This window comes from Athene noctua, chromosome 17 (genome assembly GCF_965140245.1).
Source record: "Athene noctua chromosome 17, bAthNoc1.hap1.1, whole genome shotgun sequence".
NCBI lineage: Eukaryota > Metazoa > Chordata > Aves > Strigiformes > Strigidae > Athene > Athene noctua.
Genome location: NC_134053.1, coordinates 11,216,525 through 11,239,659, shown reverse-complemented (window position 1 = coordinate 11,239,659; position 23,135 = coordinate 11,216,525). Strand labels below are relative to the sequence as shown.

Genomic DNA, 23,135 nt, shown 5'->3' with positions numbered 1-23,135 from the left:
GAATAAGTAAATTAATCGCCTGGCAGAATTTCAAATGGAGGTGTCTGAAAAGCTGTTAATTTGTCTTTTCAGCAGACAGAACTGGATTACTCTCCTGCCACTGGAGTTCCTGCCTTCCCTCCTCCTACTCACCACCAAGATCAAAAAACAGTTTTGAGATTCAGTTTGGGAAAAGCAGATTGGAGTAGAAGCACATGTCAATACCAAGAAATAATGTACTATTTTTAATTCTGATCCTGTAAACATGTATGTAAATATTGAATAATTTTACACTCATAAATAATCCTATTAAACTGGCTGAATAAAGTCACCTTATAGGGTCAGAGCTGAACAAAAGGAATTCCTCCGTTGTTCTCTCTAACAGCTTCTCATACTTCGTTTCAGTATTAATGACAGCACTGGAGTATGAGGCCACATCGTTTTGTTTTACCACCTACACAAATATAACTAGACCATTTCACTCAACTATTCTTGCACCTCCTCGCCCCCCAAAAAATCAAAACGATCAAGAAAATCTACATTTTACCCAGACTGATCTTTTCTGACAAAACCTGTAAATCTCGTCACAAACAAAACCAAACTTGTCTGAACAGGATTATTTTCTGTAGTCATGTTTACTATATAGCAGGCTTTGGTATTTTATAAAACTAATTATTCTTTTCTAGACCTCTGACTGGAATTCCCTGAGTACTGGCACAACATAAGCATTCCTCTGGTTTTATGGAATTTCCTCAAAATCCCCAATTTTTAAAAAATAAGCAGCAGATAGTTTTTCTGCCCATTCATTTTTCTTGCACAGAAATTACTGGGGCTTTGCAATTAAACATATCACCTTGTTTCCTTCTAAATACGAATCGTAAGCACGTATCAAACACTCTTCTGCATTATTAGCGTTTTAATTTTGTGTATATACCAGTGGGATATTATTATCACAAGAATTTCTTTGACTTTCCTTATACACTGCAAACTGATTATCCTTACCTCTATAACCATCTGTTTTTCCTGGTGACTTCAGCTTCCCTTATCAATTCTCTTAACCTGAAATGTGTCATCACTGTTTCCTATAGCTCAACTGATGTATGCAGGTCTCATTTCTAAGAGCCTCATGTCACAGCTGCCTCATTTTCTGATGTAGTTTTCTGGCCATTTAATAAACTTTTAGTTTAAAAAAATCCTACTTTTCCTCCAAAGTATTGTGATGTTCTCCTAATACACCGTTTTTATTTCATCCATAGTTTGGATGAAAACAGCCCTTTTGAAGAGTCAGGAAATACGTATTATCAATGAGGTTTGCCTTTGTCCACACTGCTTTTACTTTGCCCACAAGACGCTCTCTCCTAACATCAGTTATCTGAGCAAATGATGGCTTCGGCTTCACCACCGCCAAAGCCCGAGCTGCTGCTGGCTTGTCTGAGTGCGGTCCCCTTTGTTTTGCGACACCGTTGATTTTTAACAGCTCTCCAGATACGTCCGCCAAAGAAACTCCCGGAGCCCCCCACGTGGGTTCTCGGAAGGGGCCGAAGCGCCTCGGCCCGCCATGTTGGAAGGGAACCGCCCCGGGCCCGTCACCATGGCAACAGCGGCACGCGCCGCTCCGCGAGGCGCGGTGGCCGCGGGGGGTGTCGTCACCGCGGCGCGCCGGGGAGCGTGGTGACGCAGAACGGCTGCGCCGGCGCCCAGCGCGGAGTCGGTGCCGCCGTGCCGTGGGGAGCGTTAACGGCGTTCCCGCTCCTCTTCCTGCAGCGCGGCCCGCCGGTCGCGGGGAGAGGCGGCATGGCCGGCCCGCACCTGCAGCAGCCCAGCTTCCTGCTGGTGGGTGGGGAGCGGCGGGCGGGCACCGGGGGAGGCGCCGCGCCGAGCCGAGGGGCCGAACCGAGCCGAGCCGGGCGGGAAGCGGCAAGGGCCGTCGCGTTTCGGTTGGGCTTGAGGTTTCTGGCTAACTGTCGGCTTTGTTACGTACCTGTGAGGTTACCAGGTTGGTCGGGGTAGCTTCAGCCGTATCAACAGAAATGCTGTACCGGAAGAGCGGCGTAATTAGAGGATTTTTACGTCATAACTGATAAATATTGTCCTCTTTGACAATGGTGATCTGATATTCCTTATGATTTGTAACAGGCCACTTTGAAGGCAGATTGTGTAAACAAACCGTTTGTTCAGAGGTGCCACGATCTCGAGACGGTGATTGAGGAGTTTCCTGCCAAGGTGAGCAGTCGCTGCCCACCATGCTTCAGGGGAATTTGCTTTTTTCATATTACTCATTTTTTCGTTCCTATTTCTCTTATCAAGAGTTTTGAGGACCCAGGTGAAGCAGTGGGAACGCAGTATTTCCCAAGAGTTATAAACCTTTTCTAGTCGTTAAAAGTTTATTTCAGTTGACTGCACTTTATTAATAGCTTTTGGCCTCAGTTTATAAGGTAAACTAATTCTTAAAATGCGACAAATTTTTGCACGTGACGTTCATGAGTATTGTTGTGACTTTAGTAGGAACTCTACTAAATTCAGAAATCAGGACAGGTTTCCTGTAATTGCAGTTCTATAACACATTCTTCCGAATGGAAGCTCTGCCCAGTGATAATCTGGAAACAGTTATAAATAGCTGGCAGACAGTATCGTTGTGCATTCTAGTGTGTGCAGTAGAGGTTGTCCAAGTGAGGAATTGTACATATTAACTATTTGTGTCTGTTTCCCCTAAAGGAACTACATGGCATCTTCCCATGGCTGGTGGAGAGCATTTTTGGTAGCCTGGATGGCATCATTGTAGGCTGGAATCTTCGCTGTTTGCAAGGAAGAACAAATCCTACTGAATATTCTGTTGCTTTGGCTTTCCTGGATCCCAGGTAAACTGAATCATTTCAGCACAGATTAAAAAACATATGGTGAACAAATAACCAGTGTTTGACCTTCTTTCATTGTGCAAACGTAAGCTCACAAAAGTGAGACAGGAGAGGGTACTTACCATGGATTTTCTTTCTGATGCTTGTTTGCAGTGGCCCAATGATGAAGCTGGTTTACAAGCTCCAAGCAGAGGAGTACAGATATGATTTTCCAGTCTCATCTCTTCCAGTGAGTAACTGAAAAATTTGTAAGAAAGCAATATATTTGTTGTTGCAGCTACTGGAACTCTGCACGCATTTTATATGTATGGTTCAGTACAGGCCAAGGTATAGCCTCAGTGCTCCAGGTTTAGAGCATACCTTTTTCTTTAAACAGTTGCTAGAGGAGGAGAGTTTCCAGATATTAACTTTGTAGGAGGTGGTGTGGTTGTTGTCAGTCGTTGGATAATTGTGCTGTCCAGCCATGAAAACTGCACTGTGATTCTTACCCTGTCCCCAGAGCAAGTTGTGTGCTTTACCTTGGTTAAACAGTAATTGCAGGATTGAAAATAGTATTCCAAGCTCATCACACAGCAGTGCCTTCCCTGGCTGTGTTGTGTGCCCACGTGTTTGAAGACTTAACTGCTATCCTGCATATGAAGTATGACATTTCAAACAAAAAATGTTTATCTGCAGAGTTGTTTCACTGTTTCTTCCATTGCTACCAGCTGCCTGCTACCTAGAAATTGATTCAGATGGTGCTATAGTCTTTAACAAGAGGAAACATCATTTAAGTTTATAGTAGTTGCTGGTCCATGGCTCAGTTGCCTTAACAAAACTATCAGCCATCAGGCAAACACTAGTTGTCTTCTCCCACTCCAACCGGAAAAGTCTTGGTGAAGGTTCTTTTAATTATACTGAATACTCATTTTCAATGAGCAAGTTGGCAGTTATCTAAAAATATGTATATGCACAAGGAACTAGTGTAATGCAGTAAAATCCCACTGAGTTGAATGTAGATACTGTCCCAGAATGCTGGTATGCAGCAGGACTTCACTGTCTGAAAACATACTCTGCAATTGTGCTGAGCAGCCAAACTAATATTTCATTACTCTGTCTTTCAGGGCCCCGTGAAGGCTTCAATACAAGAGCAAGTCCTACCAGAATGCTCTTTATACCACAACAAAGTCCAGTTTCCTTCATCCGGTGGTTTAGGTTTGAACTTAGCTCTTAGTATCCTTTTAACAGTTCGATACTTAATTCCTTTTAAATATCTAAAACTGAGAGATTACAAGCATTTCTGCTGTATATTTATTACGTGTCTATGATAAATCACAGTTGTGCCAAAGAGTTTGGTCTGATTAGAAATGTTTAAATTCCAGTGAAAGATAAATTTGGCCTCTTCTTATAAACCCTTGTGGGGGAATTTCTGGCCTTATTCAGTCAACAAAATTCCCAGTGATTTCAGTAGAGCCTGTATTTCACAATTTTTGTTTTCGTAACTACTCATAGTTTATGTAATATGATAGAAAAAGGGCATGTTAACTTCGCAGCTAGCGTACTAGTTGGAAGCAGACTAGATTCTGCTGCACTGGTTTCAGTTTGAGATAGTCACATGTGCTAAGAGTAATGCAAACACACCTTGTCACATAGAGAAGACCTCCATTACTAATGTTTGAGTCAGCTGGAAAGCAAGAAGGTAAAGCTGAATTTGCTGTTAAGCTCTAGCAAGTTAATTTAGCATTGATAAAATAAAAATTTAATGTCTAGTCAGCATCCTCAGATATCTAAAGTTGTACCTGGTTTTATTTTCTGATCCTTGACTGTGATCTTCCAGATCCATTTGAATATTACATGTTTTACTTTGCAATTAGTTTGATTACACAGAAGGTAAGTACGTTTCACAATTTTTCCCTTGAAATAATATTCTTTCTTCGCAATGCTTTAAGAGCCTGCTGAGATGCTGTCCAGCTAAATCAGCAGCAATTTTACCTGTACTTTCAGAATTTGTTACCACTTTGGTTGATGATGTAAGACTGGATAATAAACAAAATACCCATCTTAGATATACCAGTGAGCAGTCTGTCCAACAACATGCCAACACAGAGCAGGCAGTGGATTCCAAATGGGTTCCCTACTCCTCTACCCAATAACACTCTTTATATACAGTCATAACCACGGCTTTGTTCTATGGTGTCTGGTTATCTGGTTCCTCTTCCTGTTGTTACCTGTGCTATCTAACATTACACTCTACTTGGCTACATTCACTACTACAGCAACAGTTCTCTTACAGTTAGTTAGTTTACCTTTGCTGCAAAGTGTCTTTGTTGTCAAGTCACTCCTTAAAACCACTGGACTACTTCTTATTTATACTAAATGGGTTCAGCTGTGTAGCAGACACTCCCTAGCAGTGGCTTAAAGTGACAGTATATAACTCCAGGTATATCCTGTGCATCTGTTTCAGAACTCACCCATCACCCACCACATCAGCCCTTCCAACAGTGCTTATTTCACCTTGGTGGACACATACCTGAAGTGTTTCTTACCCACAGAAGGAAGTGTCCTTCCTCCACCTTCTTCAAATCCTGGGGGAGCCATCCCTTCCCCGACTCCCAGGTAAGGACTGCACTGCCAGAGACAAATTGCAGGAACAGTGCTTACAAAATACAGCTTGGTGGAACAAAATCTCTAACAAGTAGAAAACACCTTTGCTCTTTATGATCTGTATGTACTTACTGTATAATTGCAAAAAATGAATAGATTTATATTCACTTAATTTTACCACAAATGGTTCATTTGAAAGTCTGAAAGGTAGCTATTATTTGAGCAGAAAAGGCATGTACAGGCAGCAAAAATTCATCAGTTCTACAACTCCAGTTGTGTTTTGTGCCCTGCAACTGGAGTAGGACAGACATGACTGTACTTGATAATAGTTTTTACTGTCTTCAGATACATATGGTATGTGATAACCACTGTCACGAGGAAACTTGCGTCTTTTGTTGATGCTGTTATAAAGCCAGCCAACTTGGCAGTTGGTCATTTTCTTGCAGTTCTGAGGTTGCCATCCTTAAATGTTTAATGCTCTCATTACCTATTTTGTGGTTCTTTGAAATTGGGTTTCTTCGTTTATAACTTCCTGATATAAAAAACCAAGACACATATTAGTAATCAGATCCTATAAGTGACTGCCTTTCAAGTGATTTTTTGCATGGTAATAGATCAAGCTATTTAGCCACAACTGGAAGGAAGAGGATGAAAGATTATTGCCACTCACTGAAGTTCTATATGTCTGTTTGATAATGGCATAAAAACAAACTCACAAAGGTGAAGTGAGAATTCTCCAATACAAGCACCCAGTCTTTTGTTCTTTGTAATGGCTACGTGTGTGTAAGTTCATGTGTTCAAAATTGGGTTTGCTGCTCGAATTTATAAAATGTTACCAATTTTAGCAGTTTTATACAAATGTAGAAACAAATAGCCATTATATTTTAGATAACTGCATTTTAAATACATTTCAAATATTAATTTCCATGGTCTGTTGAGCCTTAGCATATACCTGGTAAAATACAGATCAGGTGAATTATGAATATGGAAGGCAGAGTGAAAGAAAACAAACCGAAGGAGAAAGTGAAAAATCACCATGTGTTACTGAGCTTAACATCAGGTCTTTGTAAAGCTGGTTCAGTGCAATATGAATAGTGATGTTTGTTTACAGTTCAAGTGACTAGTAATTATAACGCATCACAGAAGTTTGAACTGTATATAATCAACTATGCAGTTTTACTTAAAGACTATTTTGCAGCTTATAAACTGATGATGAAAAGCAACGATCTGTTTCCTTGTACTGAGGCTTTCTGACTTCAGTATGTCCTTTCATTTGTTTTTAAAGGTCTCCAGCAGTGCCTTTCACTTCCTACGGCATGCATCACACCAGCTTGCTGAAACGGCACGTTGCCCATCAGCCTTCTGTGAATGCTGACCCAGCTTCCCAGGAGATCTGGAGATCAGAAACACTGCTTCAGGTAAGTTGGATTTAAGGAAGAAAACACCTTGCAACATTTCTTGCTGCTAACTGAGGAATCTCTTCTTTTTTAAACCAGAGATGCCATTTTAAACAGTTACGCCATTTTGCTTTAGCATCTTTTTGGAATTGAGCAGTACAGTTAGTGAAACAAAGAACCACTGTGTAACTGTTAAGTTGTAATTTAGAAAGACACTTAGTATCTTTTTTTTAGGCGGCTTATGTAGCAACTGATCTCAAACATTTGAGTATTTTTTTCCAGAAAAGTTTCTAAACGTGATTTTCTTTTTTCCTTTTTTTTTTCCCCTTGAATCTTACATAAATTCTGTGCTCTAAGCAAAGGTTAATCACAGAGAAATTGCTTCCGTTCACCATCAAGGGAAAGGAAAGGGGAATCTGGACTTAACAGTTGTTCTGAAACAAGTACCTACCATGTTGCTGATCTGAATTATTAATGCTTAGCAAGTGCTAACAGTATGCCAGCTCAGTCATTGGAATTGACATGATGATAACCTGAAACATCTCTGAATGGGTGCCAGTCTGTTTACAAGTACAGTTTAGTATTCAAATGATATACCATGATGTTCCCTATACCTAGCTTGTGACTGACAAGTCCTGGATTATTTTTCTTTCCTAGCTGAGAAAATATTTGTTTTGCAGATCTTTGTTGAAATGTGGCTTCATCATTATTCACTGGAAATGTATCAGAAAATGCAGTCCCCTCATGTCAAGGTAATAGTTTGTACTTCATTCATGAGCGTCATCTGACAGTTGACCTCTTATCTTGGGGTAAATCTGTGGAGAAATTTTGGTATATTGGTCTAAAGGATAGAAATAACGTGCCAAAGTCTCTACATGAGTGTGTCAGAATTGCTAATCCAGTTATGAAGAATGTTGTGAATAAGTGTGTCATCCAGATTTGCCTTCATTGCGGAAGTTGTGTTGTTTTTGTTTTGTTTTTTGTAAAAGATGAGTTTGTGGGATGGTCACAACAATCTGAACACCAGTAATCAAACTACTGATGACAGGGAAGATGCCACTATAAAACCATAGTGCTAAGTCCCGCTGGGGCGACATGGCTGCTAAAAATAGATAAAATTGATTTCAGCAGTGATAGCAACTGTTACTGAAATACCAATTAGTAATTTCTAAGATCTGTAACTGTCTTTTAGCATAAATCCAAATAAAAAAAGGAAATCTTGCTGAACTGTCCTTCAGAGTTAAGTGAATAAGTAATTTCTGTTGTTTCATATACCAAAATATGCTTTTCACCATAATGGTGTGAGAAGCAGTTCTGTAGCTGCAGAGTTCAGAATATCTTACAAGCTCTTGCTCAGATGTTTTTGTTCACTGTTCTAAGCAGTTTGTGGTGGCCTGTTCATTAACAAACTACTGCATGTAAAAACTAAGTAAGTGTTGGGGAGACTAAGATCAAAGGCGTTAAAAATGTAAAGGGAATTTGAAGGAGAAAATGTTGATCCTCTGAATTCCCTCTGGGTCACAGTGGGACTTTCATAGAAAGGGAGGGAAATACAAAGAGCTACTCAGGATTTGTTCCTGTGTGAAAGAGCAATATGAGGGTTAATTGAGAAATTCTAATTCTTCACTCCACAGGCTATAAAATAACAAACATATTTGTGTTTTGCTAGAGAAAAACATTGGAGAGCTGAAGTGTGATGGGTTTTGTTTTTTGTTCTTAAGGTCAAAATGCAAACTCACTAATGTTGCAAAGTCTCCACTTGGGACTCCTAGCAGCATGGCTGTGCACCTGTGATGGAAAGGCTTTGCTTGAAGTACCTTTGGTCTGTCTGTCTGTCCAGTCTCTGTGCATCAAGCGCTGTGATTAGGCCAGAAATAATGATTGCTTTAAACTTCTCTCCTCTGTTCACCCTCTGTATTTCAGATGCTCTCTTCTAACACTAGGGAGCAGCAGTTATAGACAATGACTATCAATGTTAAGTTGGAGTAGTGCCTAGGTAGAGCTTAAAGTTCTCTGAAATCATCATTTCAGGGTCCTCTACAAGCTGTGTTGAGCCACAACTTGAGCTTATAACTCCCGGGTGGTAGTGTAGTTTCATCTTTGATGGGAAGTAATCATAGGCATGTAAAAAAGTCTTTGAGGATTAGGACACCTGTATAGGGGACTGGAATTCCCTATGACATCCATAAACGGATGAAGGATCCCTCCCACAGGACTGTGGCAAGGTTTCAGATCAGTTGGGAACAGGACTGTTCATAAGCCTATGATGCTTAAACTCAGCTTTGTAGACTGGTCTTGGGGTGGGCTGAAGGAGAATAGTCTGCTTCATAGTTCCTCAAATGAGGAAGTAGAATATACAGAAATGCAAGTTCCGTTTTAACATAAGGGTTAAAGGGCTTGACTGGAAACCCAAGATCAGCCTAAACATTATTCTTAAAATTATTAATAATTAGGCAGGCCCACTTGATTCCATTTAGCCTTCTGTGTGTGTGGAAGGAGGGGTAATTAGTGACCATTCATTCCTGGATCAAGACCTGTTTGACCATCAGTGACTTGAAATGGCTGCATACCTGTATTGGAAGGTAGGATGAGGGTCCACAGAACTTGCTTTGTCCATCAGCCAGACTTGTTAGCTTTGATGGTCCAAGCCAGATCCCAGATATGTAACTTTTCTGTGAAGTGCCTCAAGGAATGATAGATTTTCCTTAAACCTTGTTAATGTCATCACAGACTTCTCTACAAGTAGAAGACAGTGGAATGGGAATGAATAGTAAATAATTTATTTTGAGAGGATGTACTTCTTTTCTGCTTTACTGCTTTGAATTCTTTCTGGGTCTGTTGTGAACCAGAGGTTGACACTATATGCTATGCTGAGTTTCATTGTTTTCCCCCTTATTTTAACTATTTTCCCATTCTTTTACATTGTCTATTTGCTTTTTCTCCTTGGATGACCTGGAGCCCAAGTGTGCAGCATCTCTTTTCCTATTCCCTTCTGCTATAATAACAATGAACCCTTAAAAAGAAGTTGTTTGATAAAACTTTACTTTATGCTTCCTGACCTTCCAATGCCAGGTGCCACAGACCCCAGCACTGCATGTGAAACACCCATTAGACTACAGGCTCTTGCCGATTCCTGTGGCAGGGGAGTCGATTATGAAGCAGACGATGTGTTTGAGCTGTTGGGGAGCTTGCACTAACAATCTTACCTCTCTAAGAGTGTAAAACCAAAAGATACCAAACTGGCACTAGAGGAGATTGGGTAAGGGCTGTTAAAGGCAGCAGAGGTGTGATCTGGAGAGTTAGTTTAGATGCCTGACAGTAGTCATTGGGATCTGTATAGTGCACATTTTTCGTTTTATGTTTTTTCATGAATTTCATACATCTGTGTCACTGTTGCTACAGTATCCTCTTCACCATCACACCATCAAAAAATACTCTTTATTCATCCAAGAAGGGATCTGGCTGAGGCTGCAGAGATTTCAGTGTTAAGGCAAGATGCCTTTTGCATCAGCATATAACACTGTATGTTAGGTATGTCTTTTGCCTTTTTATACATGTAATGTTTTCCTAATTATAAAAGTAATTTTCTCTTTTGAAAAAATTCACAAGACCTGCATCCTTCCTAAACAGCCTTTAAGTAGACAGAGAAGACAGAGGATATTTCCAAACTGGAAACTTAATGGACGGGCTCACAGTGATTATGAAAAGCCATACTTTTTTTCTTCCTGTTCCTTGGGAAGAAGAAAGTACCAATTTGAGTTTCTTCCCAGTGTACAAACCCTGCTTCTCCAGCAGCACAAGAAGAAATGACAAAGTTTTCAGAATAATATTTTAAAAAATTGCATTTTAAATATTGAATACTTCATTATTTAACAAAACACCATAACAGTTGTAAATCCTTGTTGCTGCAGTTCAGTTAACTTCTGAAATGGTGAGTTTATTTGGCAAAAGCTCCATATCCCCTACTAGTACTTGCTCTGAGGGTAGCAAAGAGAACAGCCACAGCCACTTAGAGCCATACTTTTTTTGACACCTGCTCCCAGTTGATAAAAGGGTCTGAAATACTGTGCAATCAATCTACTGATGACTAGAAAGAAGAGGATACTGTGGCTGCAGTTGTTATTGTGATATGTTGTCCCTGACTGTATTTGTGATGTTCATTTCCCACCCCCCCACCCTTCTTCCTTGGGCTCATTCTCACTTTTTTTTTCTCTTGCTCTCTTCTCTCCTTTTTTCCCTCCCCCCCTTCCTTTTTGTTTCTGTTGTCTCAGCTGGAGGTTCTCCACTACCGACTCAGTATCTCCAGTAAACACCACGGTAGTCCTGCCCAATCCAGCTACCAGGCCCTCCACGCATACCAAGTATTATCATCTTTTCATTTTGTTTCCTTTTTAAAAATCTTGTTCCATCATATAATCTGCAAAGTGTAGTGGTGCTAGCTGTACAGCAGCTTTTTCCTAAGGTGTGGTTTTACATCTTGATTGAGAACACTGAGATTTACTACATTTTCAATGAAAGCGGATACTGAGAGCTATTACCATAGAGAAAATAGTTAAAATCTAGCATATTACAAGGACTAATTTGGAACTTTATTTTTAGAGATGCATTCTTGTAATGCCTTCTAGAAAGAGGCTTATCAGCTATGCTGACATTTTCTTGACAATAAAACTGGCTCCACCAGTGGCAGATTTCTTCCCCTCATACGATAGTCATTTAAGCAAACTTTGCATGGAAGAGAAGATCAGAATTTGCATGACTGTCACCTAAAATTAAGGCAAGGTAGGGATTTTTAGCCAGTGAAGTGTCATTGGATAACACAAAATCTGTAGTGGCAATCTGAACTTGACTTTTTTTCAAAGCACACGAGTGGTACATTTGCAGATTGTTCAGGAAATGTGCATGCAGAAACATTCCTGTTGGAACAGATTGCTGATTCCTCTTTTCCTACTTCAGCCCTTTATTCATTGGGTCTTCATTTTGGGAAAGGGGAGGGCTGAGCATATGTACTATAAAGCTCTTTAGCACTACATGGAATTTCCCTGCTATTTTAATCCTTTATTTTTTTAATAGAGTGCTATGATATCTCAAGGTACTGCTTAGAAAGGAAAACAGGAACTACTATTTGTCTTTAAATATTTTTTACTATTATGTTTATGTAATTATGTTAAGAAGAGAATGGCATACATCTATCCTGTAAGCTAAGGTTTGACAATGAAAACACTTGTGAGGAAAAATAGTTTTTAAACCAATAATGTTTTTGTAATGGTGCTGACCCAGGCTAAAAGGAATTGTAAGAATTGCTGAGTGTAAAAACTACTAGCATCACCTGGAATGATGTATTGAAATAGTGGTACTGGTGGTTTTGTAAATTCAAATGGTACCTTCAAGGGGAGCCTAGAACTTTATTACACCCATTCAAGGCCTATAGCAAAGTGCTCAACCTTTCTACTTGCTTTTGGAAATCCTGATCTGAACTCCTAGGACCAAGTAACTTCTCAGAGTTCTACCCTCTTATATAAACTCTCCTCACAACTGTGAAAAACACGCTGACTTACCAGGAGCTATCAAGAACACAAGACCAGCCTTCATTAGAACTGGTAACAGGTTATCTTCTCTCTTAGAAGAGTCTCTGATCTGGCTGTACTACGTATCTATTATCATTCCTTGAATCTTTTCCTGAAGTTAATTTTACAGTGTAGTAAAAACCTTAAGAGATTATAAAACCCCATCTGCTTTGCCTCAGGCATTGCAGAGAAAGGACACACACACCCCCTTGTCCCTGCCCCCTGCACTGGAAATACTGCTGAATGGATTTAAGAAGTGAAAGCTTTTTGTATAAAAATGTCTGCCAGTCCCCTAGAGTCATACTCAGTGTCTTACCTCAGCGTGGCTGCATTTGGCTTCCTGGAAACATCTTGCAGCTATTGCCTAATACACTCTTCCAGCATCTTTCATTATACTTGCAGCTCTATCTTTTGTTTCACTTACATTCTTCTCAGCTTTTGAGAAACATGAGAAACTTAGAATACAAATTCTAAAATCTGCCTTCAGCAATGGACTGAGATTGTTTGGTGCTTTGTCCCCAGATTCTGCAGCAGACCAGCTCTGGTGCTGGACACCCAGGAGAACTAGCTCTTTTTCACTTCATCTCCCTGCTATATCATACACTCACTCGTTCTGTTAGTAACATTACTGTGGCTCACCATCACTCTTTGTGCTACTCCCACCCATAATGATGCTAGAAGCAACAGGATCATACAGGACTTGAAGCAGTTCTTATTCTTACCGTAACTCTTTCTAGGATTATTCTTTCTTATAAGGCAGATGAGTACCAGCATAGGAAGGAGAACTCAGTAAAGCCAGCCAAGAGCATAAACAAAGGATCTGTTCTGCTGTCCACAGCAATGAACTTATAACCATAATGAAAGGCTGAATATTCTTTTTTCAGAAAGGGGTAAGTAGAAATCTACAAGTTATTCTGTTCTTTAATGATAGCCTGAAATTCAGTGTGTTAGAGTACTGTAGATACTTTTTCTTACAATCACATTATCAAAAATATGCTCCTGTTTCTTAGTGAACTGGTGGCAGAAGATTGATGCAACTTGTCCTGGGAGCCAGTCTATCTAAAACCAGGTGGCACCAAGATATGGTGAAGAACCTAGAAGAAAGAGAGCATTTCTTGTATTTCGATCTAATCTGAGAATATAGTTTTCCTGAATTATCTCCCAGACATTTAACATATGATACTCATTATCTTCCTGTCTTTTGCTTTGAATCTAGGAGTCATTTAAGCCCACTGAAGAGCACGTGCTAGTGGTAAGGCTGCTTGTGAAACATCTGCATGCTTTCAGCAACAGTCTGAAACCAGAGCCTCTCTCCCCTTCAGCCCACTCCCACACAGCCAGCCCACTAGAGGAGTTTAAAAGGTAAGTACAGGAGCAGCTTATTTCTGAAACATCTAGACCTTCTCCCTGAAAAACTCCACTTTCACTGAGAGGTTGAATTAGGTTGTTTTGATAGCTAAATACAGAAGTACATTATTAAAAGCACGAGAGGTAATGGATTGTTTCTCACATCCACTAGATGTGGGGGAAGCTTCAGGAGGGGGGATGTTTTGCAATTACAGTAGTCTATATCTTGGTGCAAGTCAGAGAAAAGAAAATGCTACCAGAGAATTCTGGCTAAGGTTAGTGGAGAATTTTATATTTATGTATTTGAGTTGAAATTCAATGGCCAGAAGTAGCTTCAGTTAAGAAAGAGCAAGTTTGGGTCAGTCCTTTCTGTATTTGTGTTTGTAGAAGTGTGTTTGGTTGTTGGTTGATTGGGTAGGGGTTTTTTGATTTTAAAATTTGTTGCTGATTTATCCATGTAACTGTTTTTTGAATCTGTTTGCAGGGTTGTTATTCCTCGATTTGTCCAGGAGAAACTTTATATCTTTCTGCAACACTGTTTTGGCCACTGGCCTCTGGATGCCTCTTTCAGAGCAGTATGTACCCACTTCTCTTTCTAAGTCTGTACTCAACAGAACTAGTCATTAGTTATTGCTGTTTAGCAGCTATTTCTTGGTCTTTAAATCTTTTTTTTTCCTAGAGAAATTCTTTATATAATGTGTACATTTAACGTTAGAGTACTAATTAGACATAAGAAGGAAGTTGAATAGAACTTGGTGAGAATTACTACAGGTTGTTGGCTGATTTTTCTGACACTGAAAATGGCTGTTGATTGAAAAAAGTACGTGTTACTCAAAACAGATACATTCTTATAGGTCCAAATTTCTTAATATCTTATCTAATATGATAGGTTATAAACAAAAGTAATATGATATTAATTTATGATAGCAAGATACTGCAAATATTACCTCCTGCAAGCAGGGAAAGATACATCTGACAGTGACTCTTGGTAATTAATGTAGGAGTTTAAAAATGTAGGAAGTCTAGCATGGCTACTTGCTCACTAGACCTATAGTTAGCTATATTGCAGTGTCTGAGGTACATGTGTAAGGCAGAATGTCCAAAGAAATGTTTACAGAGGCCATGGCAAACCTAGTCTTGGCTTCAGTGCAATCAGTACTCCGCTGTGTTTCCTCAGGGTGGTGGGTATGTCTATGCAGAAGACAAGAGCTGAAATTCTATTAATGTAGTATCTTGTTTACTTACTTCAGTAGGGATTCGATGAACACTATCAGAGCTGTTAAACGCATCTTAAGTGTAGCCAACAACTAAGTTGTATTTTTTTGTAGAAGCAGTTTGAGTGCCATCTCATTTGGGTATTACAGAAAATCCAGATTAGTCCTAACGCACATGTACTTAGTGTTTTCAGTTCTTTTTCAAAGATACTCAGATTACTAGAGAGCTTTATTCCTAAAAACTTTTGGGTGTCATTAAGATAATATTCACTAGGTTTAAAAGAAAGAAAAAACAACCCCTTTCTGTCTTCCTTTCCAAAAAATACTGATACTCCTGTGTTTTTCTTTGTGTGGTTTTGCTTAGGTTCTTGAGATGTGGTTAAGTTACTTGCAGCCTTGGAGGTATGCTCCAGAAAAGCCACCTCAAAGTGCAGAGCCCTTGCCTCGCAGTGTGTCAGAGAAATGGTAAGGAGGAAAGCAACTATGAGTAATCTGAACAAAGCCTGAAGTTTATGCAGATCTTGATAAAACAGCAGAATTTCAGCTTTCCATAGAAGATTTGAGATTATTTGTTACAACACAAGCTTTTGTTCTGAGAGGAGTATTCTGTCTCAGTGGAAATAGACCATTTTTCCAGAGACAGTGTAACACGTTCCCTTAATGACTCATTTGGTGACAATTATTTAAATAGCTGTACTCACAAATCCTGTACTTACTTTGACAGGGCTGCCTTCATTCAAGAAAACCTACTCATGTATACCAAGTTGTTTGTAGGATTTCTGAACAGAGCTCTTCGAACAGACTTGGTCAGTCCAAAAAATGCTCTCATGGTGTTCCGAGTAGCCAAGGTCTTTGCTCAGCCCAATCTAGCTGAAATGATCCTGAAAGGTAAATGGATATTTTAACATCTTATGCTGCTCTGTTTCAGTCTTTCTTTACAACAGGTACATCTCACCTTAGAAGCACTGCAGTGAATAGACTTACTCTTCCATTTTGCATGCTGTTTTGCCATTCGAAAGTCTGTGTCTTCACCAATGTTTGTCGTATTGGTTTAATATGCCTATAGTTCTTTCTAACCACTATCATCAAGATTTCATTCCACAATTTTTCTTTAAAAAAGAGAATATGATATTGGGTGTTTACAATAAAGTCAGTTTTTCTTACACTTGATTATTTAGCTCAGGATTAAAACTTATATCTCTAAAGGTATCTGTGCTTAGCAAAACAGTCATTTAGTCTTGTATGCACTTCAGGATATTCAGGATACAGAAAAGTTGGGAGAGGCAAGATTTGACAGGTATCGGTGTCTTAAGTGTCTGGTTCTGTACTACCTTTGTTGAAAAAGTTACAAGCTTAAAATGCTGTCTGTATGGTCTGCATTTAAATGCACTCTGACATCTTCTGCTGTGAGCAAAGAGGATTAAATGAAAGAAAGGTAATTAAGGCCTCTTTCCCCCTAGAACTACCTGCCTACCTAAAAGCAAGTTGCCCAACTGACTTAAGATGCTTTGTAGCTAGACCTTCCTCAGGAAGAAACAGGAGTATTGTGTAACAATCTTCACTACTCTTCTACAATTCTAGGAGAACAGTTATTCCTGGAGCCAGAACTTGTTATTCCCCATCGTCAACACCGACTTTTTATGACCCCTCCGTTTGGTGGGAGCTTCTTCTCATCATGGCCTCCAACTATTACAGATGCCTCGTTTAAGGTGAAGAGTCATGTTTACAGCCTGGAAGGACAGGACTTCCAGTATAAACAGATGTTTGGTACAGAAGTCAGAAATTTGGTAAGCAACCGGTTTTTTGTCACGTGGCTTTTTACTTTGACAGGTGTTTTCTCGGTGCTGAGCATCCATATTATGAGAAGTTAAGAGTGGACAACTTTACTGCACTACTGTATAGTTAAGTTTACTGATGGTGACACCTAAAACCTCAGGGGACTCAATCCAACATAGCTGCAAAAATCTGCTTGCTATTTGCTAAATAAGTAATTATTTTAACAGCTTGCTGCCTTGGAGTAGTATATTGTGAATATTTCCTCCCAAACATGCTTACTGTGAACTGCTGATTCATTGTATTGATTAGTACCTATCAGCCAGTCAGATAAAAATAGCATGAGGGGAAAAAAAAAAGCAGCTGAAGAAATGAAGAAGCACTCAAGTGCTTCACAGTGAAGAACTACCTTTGCACTATTGGAAATGCAACTAACAGTCTTAGCAGAAGTCTCTATGAGCCAAGAGAGCAAGTTTGCTGCATTTGCTCTCACTACCAGTATCAAGGCACAGTTTTACCCATGTATTGATGCTTAGTAGTTCCTTATGTTTGTCCCACACATATTTTTTTTTTTGTTCTAGGTGTTAAAACTGGCTCAGTTAATTTGTCAGGCACAGCAGACAGCAAAATCCATATCAGACCACTCTGCAGAGACAATGGCTAGCCAGTCCTTCTTTTCATGGTTTAGATTTACACCATCTGAAATGAATGGTTCCTACACAGGCAATGACCTTGATGAAATTGGGCAAGACAGCATCAAAAAAACAGATGAATATTTAGAGAAGGCGCTGGAATACTTGTGCCAGATCTTCAAGGTATGTAATAGCTTTCTAAGAACTTTGTGGCAGTGCAAACGAGTCAGGATTCTTCAAAAGTACATTTGTGTCTCTTGTACTTTGTGGGGTCACAAAACCATCCAGAGACCCTGCTAGCAAATTTTGTTGTGAATGTCTTCTAGGCTTGACTTTACCTGACCCTTTCAATATAGATGGAACTAGATGCTCTGAATTTCTGAATATCAGGTCTGCTTGAAATGTTTCAAGTGACCACTCTTTTGGATTGTGTAGTTTATACCAAACTTGTCTTATGTTTACAACAGGCAAGTCATGGCTTAAATTTTAAAACAGTCCAGTATTTTATAAATGTAAAGAGCAATAAAAATACAACATATAAATGCAGCTATAGATGAATAGATGAACTGGTAGTAGTCTGTTTCTTTGGTTAAGCGTCAAAGAACACTAATTTCTCTGTCAGCCACACTCCCTCATACAGAGTTGATCTAGAAGACAGCTATTTGACACCTCTTGTGGAGCAAGGGACATATAAAACAGAACACCTCTCAGATTTGACAAGCACAGATAAAGAAATCTGGAGACTTTTATCTGCTTTTAATGTCTAGCTGAGGTGCTGTTAAGCGGTATCTGTGCTGTCTGTCAAAGGTTTCCAGTGCTAAGCAGTTTGTGAAGGAAGAAATCAAATAAATGAAAGAGGTAGATCAAACACGTGCTTTAGAACTGTGTTATTCTTGAGTAGCTGAATGAAGCCCAGCTGACCCAGATGATGATGAAGTGTGGGACCGCTCAAGACGAGAATGGAAAAAAACAGCTTCCAGACTGCATTGAAAGTGAGGATGGCCTCATTCTTACACCCCTGGGCAGGTACCAGGTGAGAGAAGAAAGATTCCATTATCACTACCGTAGACTGTTCTTGAAAAAACAAGTTGTCCTTCTGCATCAAGAGAAATGCAACTTAAATGGGGCTAAGAGAGGTGCCTGTATAAAGGTGTTTCAGATGGGAGCTACAAGATAAAGGGTATATTTCCCTGTTTGTAGATCATAAATGGCCTACGCAGATTTGAGGTGCAGTATCAAGGAGATACTGAGCTTCAGCCCATCCGAAGCTATGAAAATGCCACTCTTGTCCGCCTCCTATTTCGTTTATCCTCAGTGCTTAACGAAAGAGTAAGTACAGCACTGCCTCCTTTTAGACTTTCCTTTGCAAATTTCTTGTTCTGTCTCCTTTATTGTGGTCTAGATGGGTATTTCCTAGTAGTATCAGTTCTCTACCTGTAGTTCTGCTTTTCCTACACAAATCATTAATAAATAATATTTAAAATGTATTCTTTGGCTTGGTGAACAATGGAGTATCATTCAGAATAAATGTTTCTAAACAGGGAAAGCAAATCTTTTCTGTAGGTATGACAGATACAAGTCTATGCTAAAGTAGTTCTACTATTTAAAAGTGCATTTTGATTTTTTCCTGCCTCTATTTCCTATAATCCACATCCTGTAAATGAAAAAAATTGTAAGTTACGTTTATTTTATGACAGTAGTTGCAGTAGAATACTAATGTTTAAACTTTTCTTACCTCAGTTTGCTGATCAGATGGATGTGCTTTGCTCCAGGGAAGACTTTGTTGGCCGACTTTGTCGCTATCATCTTACCAACCCCCACCTCGCACAGAAAACCAGGTATGCTCCCATGGTTAAGGACAGAACAAGCCAGAACTGGGGACCAAAAATCAGTCTGAGGTTTCTGGCTAGCTACAGGACTCTCATTTCTTTGCTGATGATCTACTTCATGGCATCCTGGTTTTACATTGGGCCAGTGGGCTGCACATTCATTATCCTGATTGCATATTTTCTTTATGCCATAATAATGACTTTTTTCTCTGAAGGATGGAAGCCACATGAACACTAACTTCTTTCTCTTAGCTTACATTTGTAAAAATAAATGTTTTAAGGAGGAGCCTGGGATTCAATGACTAAAATGTTTGAATTATCATATCAGATCTTTCTAAAATATTTTTTAATATGAAAGTTTTATTAAAAATGATGTGGTCTTGTGGAATGGAGAGAATCTATGTATCTTTTATTTTTATAAAAGTGTTCCCATAGAATCTAGTGAATGACTTTTTTTTTGAGGGGGGAAGAATGAGCTATCAGTATTTATAATACTTAAATGAATCTTGCCATATGAGAAATATTCTTGATTTGGCAGTAACTGCATTTGAAGCCTCTTACACTGTTCTAAAGCAAGAATTAGCTGTAGGACTTAATACATTATGCTTACAGGCAGAGCAGTTAAGGCAACAAAGAGCAGTGCATCAAGAAACTTATAAAGGAAGTTGCAGTGATAGGAAAAAAACCCACCAAGACAAGATGGTACAAGGCCATAAGACTGGCATCTCATAGCCCAGTGCTGGACTTAAACCTCCTCTTCCCTGTCTGAGCCCTCCCCAACCTAGGCAGGTTTATGTCTTCTACCTCCATAAACCACTTCTCCCTGTGTTTACATCTCTTTGAGAGCCACAGTGCTCAAGTATTAATGCTTGGTTTTAAAAACAGAAGTTACTGCTGTTTCCCCTGTAACCTTACTGTAGCTCTACCGGGGAAGTTTTGGCCAGTAGATAAGAGCATTCTTCTCTGGAAGTTCAACAAATACTTTGTTTTCCTCTCCCCTGACATGAAAAGGACAAGAAATCCTATTTTCTTCATCAGTGCTTAAGGAATGCATCAGCTCCCCTCTCAAGCAGCTGTGCACAGCAGTGTTGCAGGAGAGAAACCATTTACTAAAACAAATCTGAGCGCACCCACACATGCATTTAACATTGATAGCAGCATTTGACACCACGCAGCTCAGCCCCAGCTTGTGCCACTGGGGGAGGAAGCTGCCCCCACACCCACGGTGGAGGCGCTGGGCAGTGCAGTGCTGGGCGGGCCACGGGAGGAACGGAGGGTGATCCTGGGGAGGGGGACAGCAACAGCTGCTCCTCAGCAGCAACTATCACTCTCTGTGCCTCCTTAAATGACAGTAATTTTTTAAAAAAATAAAAAATATTTTCCCACTTTAAGGAAAATATTCCTTAATCTCATTCATTAAACTCAAAATGAATATGGGGTTGCTGCAGCCAGGATAAATTCAGAGCTGTGACAGATCACCCATTACCATGTCATCTGCTCACAACTGAAGACTGAGCTGCATGAGGTCATGAAAACCTTCTGCAGTGTATCTTGAGCCCAGGGCCATTGATGACCTGCACTCAGTAACTCAGAGCTGTACTTTAACCAAGAGCACTGTGGTAGCTTATACAGAAAAATGGAGTAGCTGAGGGTAGAAATGCAGTTTCTTCTAAACAGCAACAGCAGGCCAGGCAAAGCTGGAGGTGTGTCCCTAGCAGTGTAATGCACTATATTCTCAGCACTAGCTTGAGCTACATTTTAACAAGCCAGATCTGCACACAAAATCATAGGCTTTACTGAAACCACTTGGAAGCACAGGGGAAAAGGAAAGAGGAATGTGGTATTTCTGTACTGCCTCCTGCTGCAGTACAGCATTTTTAGCAAGACATTTTATTCCTCACACCAGGCTGCTGTGAGATATGCTGCCAGGCACTTCACTCAACATAAGCTATAATTAGGATTTTGTTCACACACACAAGGCAAAAATTCTTCTTACTTTTTTTTTTTTTCAAAGTTCTGGAGAGTAAAGGAGTCCCCTTCCAGGTTACCACCTCCCAGGTCATGGCTTTTTGTGGAGTTTTTTGTTTGGTTGGTTTTTGGTTTGGGTTCTGTTTTGGGTTTTGGTGGTTTGGTTTGGTTTGGTTTTTTTTTCAAGCTCTACTGTTGGCTAATATGAAAATCTGAACTTCTGGAAAATAAATACAGTGCTGAGAATGTTGGGGGGTGGAATTTGTGGTAGGAATATTTAGTGCCCTCCTCCAGAAGCAAATCTATATGCTATCTAGCAACTTCCATGATACTACTATATAAAAGATTGACTTTTTTTTTTTAAATGAAGTCATGTGCATCTCCACATTAAGATACCTTCATGTTATATCCCCAGCTTATCATCACAGTACTTACCCTCCATGGCAACACAGGAGTCAAAACATTTGATTAAGAAGAGAGCTCCTCAGTAAAAGGTATATCAGGTTTCTGGAGGGAACACATTTAGCAACTGCAAAAAAATCCATTCCTCAAACCATCTCTAATCAAGGGTGATCTCAGTCAAGCGTCTTATTAACAAAATGGCACAACCTAGGCTACTAAACAAGAAAAAGTAGGTGTTTCAGTCTATTTTGTGATTTCAAAACATCCTTATTTCCCTGGGACTAAGGGGCTCCATTTCCCCACCATCTTGTTTCTGCCCTCAGAGTATGGCAAATCGCAGGCCCAGCTGCATATTTCTGTCCCCGTGTTCACTCTCACCCCTTCCTGCAATTTCCATTCTCTGAGCTACTTTTTAATTAACGCTGTATGTTCTATAGGGCAATACATCAGGAGATGCACAGAGAGAAATTCTGATCAGATCAGCTTCCAGAGGCAACTCAATCAGAAAAATGACAACCATTTTGTGCTCACTAAAAATGCCACAGTGGGGCACGCGGGAGAGAGAACTAATCAAAGTGAAATGAGGTTTCATAAGCTAAATGTAAATAAACATGCTGTAGGAACTAAAGCGTTCAATATCATGAAAGTAATACTTTCACTGCAATACCCAGTTTTTGCTAACAAATCCACCAATTTGCTTGAGCATTAGAGCTGCACAAGGGTTGAATCTCACTATGTTCCACATAAGCATAGAAGATATTTCCTACTTAGCAGTCATTGTCCTGCTGTGATGCTGTAATTGCCCTGCTGCAAGTCTGATTTGAGTAACTTTATACTCAAGGGCCTTGGCTTTGCAAACTTACTGGCTTAAACTGCCACTCCAGAGTACTCCCATCATCAGCTCTGCAGTCACAGGACTTTCTCAGATATTTATATGGAACACCCAAATGACAGGAACTGCCCTGCTTCTTATACCTCTCAAAATGTCTGGTGCTTTAAGATGACATCCATATGAGATGATATTCTCAAAAAAAACCCCTCACAGATCTCATACAGGTGAGAAACAGAGAGGGGGGATACTGTAATACACACCTCTTTAGAAGGTAGCATTTATCAGAATAGAATCAAAGAATTTTTAGTTTAGTCCACTGATAGACAAATCAGTTTTATTAGGTCACACTGTCCTTATTACCTCTATTAGCTCTCTAGTACGTCATGCCTTTTATGGTCAGATTTGGCCCATAAAAAGTTATCTACAAGTGAAAATCCTTTTTCCTTTGTGAGAATGAACCAGGTCAGAGCAGTTTTAACATTACATTCTAGCAGGAATCAATAGTTTTGGAAGATGGAGAAAAATACACTCTCCTAAATTTAAGCATCACCACACCCTATAAGAGAACTATAGTCCACTAATATTAAGGCATAAATATTTTCAGTAGCATACTAGGAAAAGGATGAGTCCAAAAAACAAAGGCATGGTGCTTCAAAACAGGAAGATGTATTCATTAGCACAGTAATTCCCAAAAAGAGTGCCTGCAAGAATGTCTTCCCCACATTCTGCCCTTAGGCACCCAGTCTCAAGAGCCTAGCAA

At 39.8% G+C, this 23,135-nt stretch overlaps 1 protein-coding gene across 3 annotated transcripts; it reads left to right on the top strand.

Annotated features, from left to right (window-relative positions):
- Positions 1 to 1,677: 1,677 nt before the first annotated feature.
- SMPD4 (sphingomyelin phosphodiesterase 4) lies at positions 1,678 to 19,604 on the top strand. 3 transcript variants are annotated; one of them, XM_074921296.1, is made up of 19 exons: positions 1,678 to 1,812; positions 2,116 to 2,202; positions 2,695 to 2,837; positions 2,988 to 3,063; positions 3,938 to 4,046; positions 4,651 to 4,703; positions 5,278 to 5,429; positions 6,703 to 6,835; positions 7,495 to 7,566; positions 11,086 to 11,175; positions 13,595 to 13,740; positions 14,210 to 14,300; positions 15,304 to 15,404; positions 15,664 to 15,827; positions 16,521 to 16,726; positions 17,294 to 17,527; positions 18,246 to 18,377; positions 18,545 to 18,673; positions 19,085 to 19,604. In XM_074921296.1, the coding sequence occupies exons 1-19, from the start codon at positions 1,774 to 1,776 to the stop codon at positions 19,409 to 19,411; spliced, it is 2,484 nt and encodes an 827-aa protein (XP_074777397.1). In that variant the 5' UTR covers positions 1,678 to 1,773; the 3' UTR covers positions 19,412 to 19,604. The 3 variants fall into 3 exon arrangements, with proteins under 3 accessions (XP_074777397.1, XP_074777398.1, XP_074777399.1); XM_074921297.1 differs by lacking the exon at positions 11,086 to 11,175; XM_074921298.1 differs by lacking the exons at positions 2,695 to 2,837; positions 2,988 to 3,063; positions 11,086 to 11,175.
- The last annotated feature ends 3,531 nt before the right edge of the window (positions 19,605 to 23,135 follow it).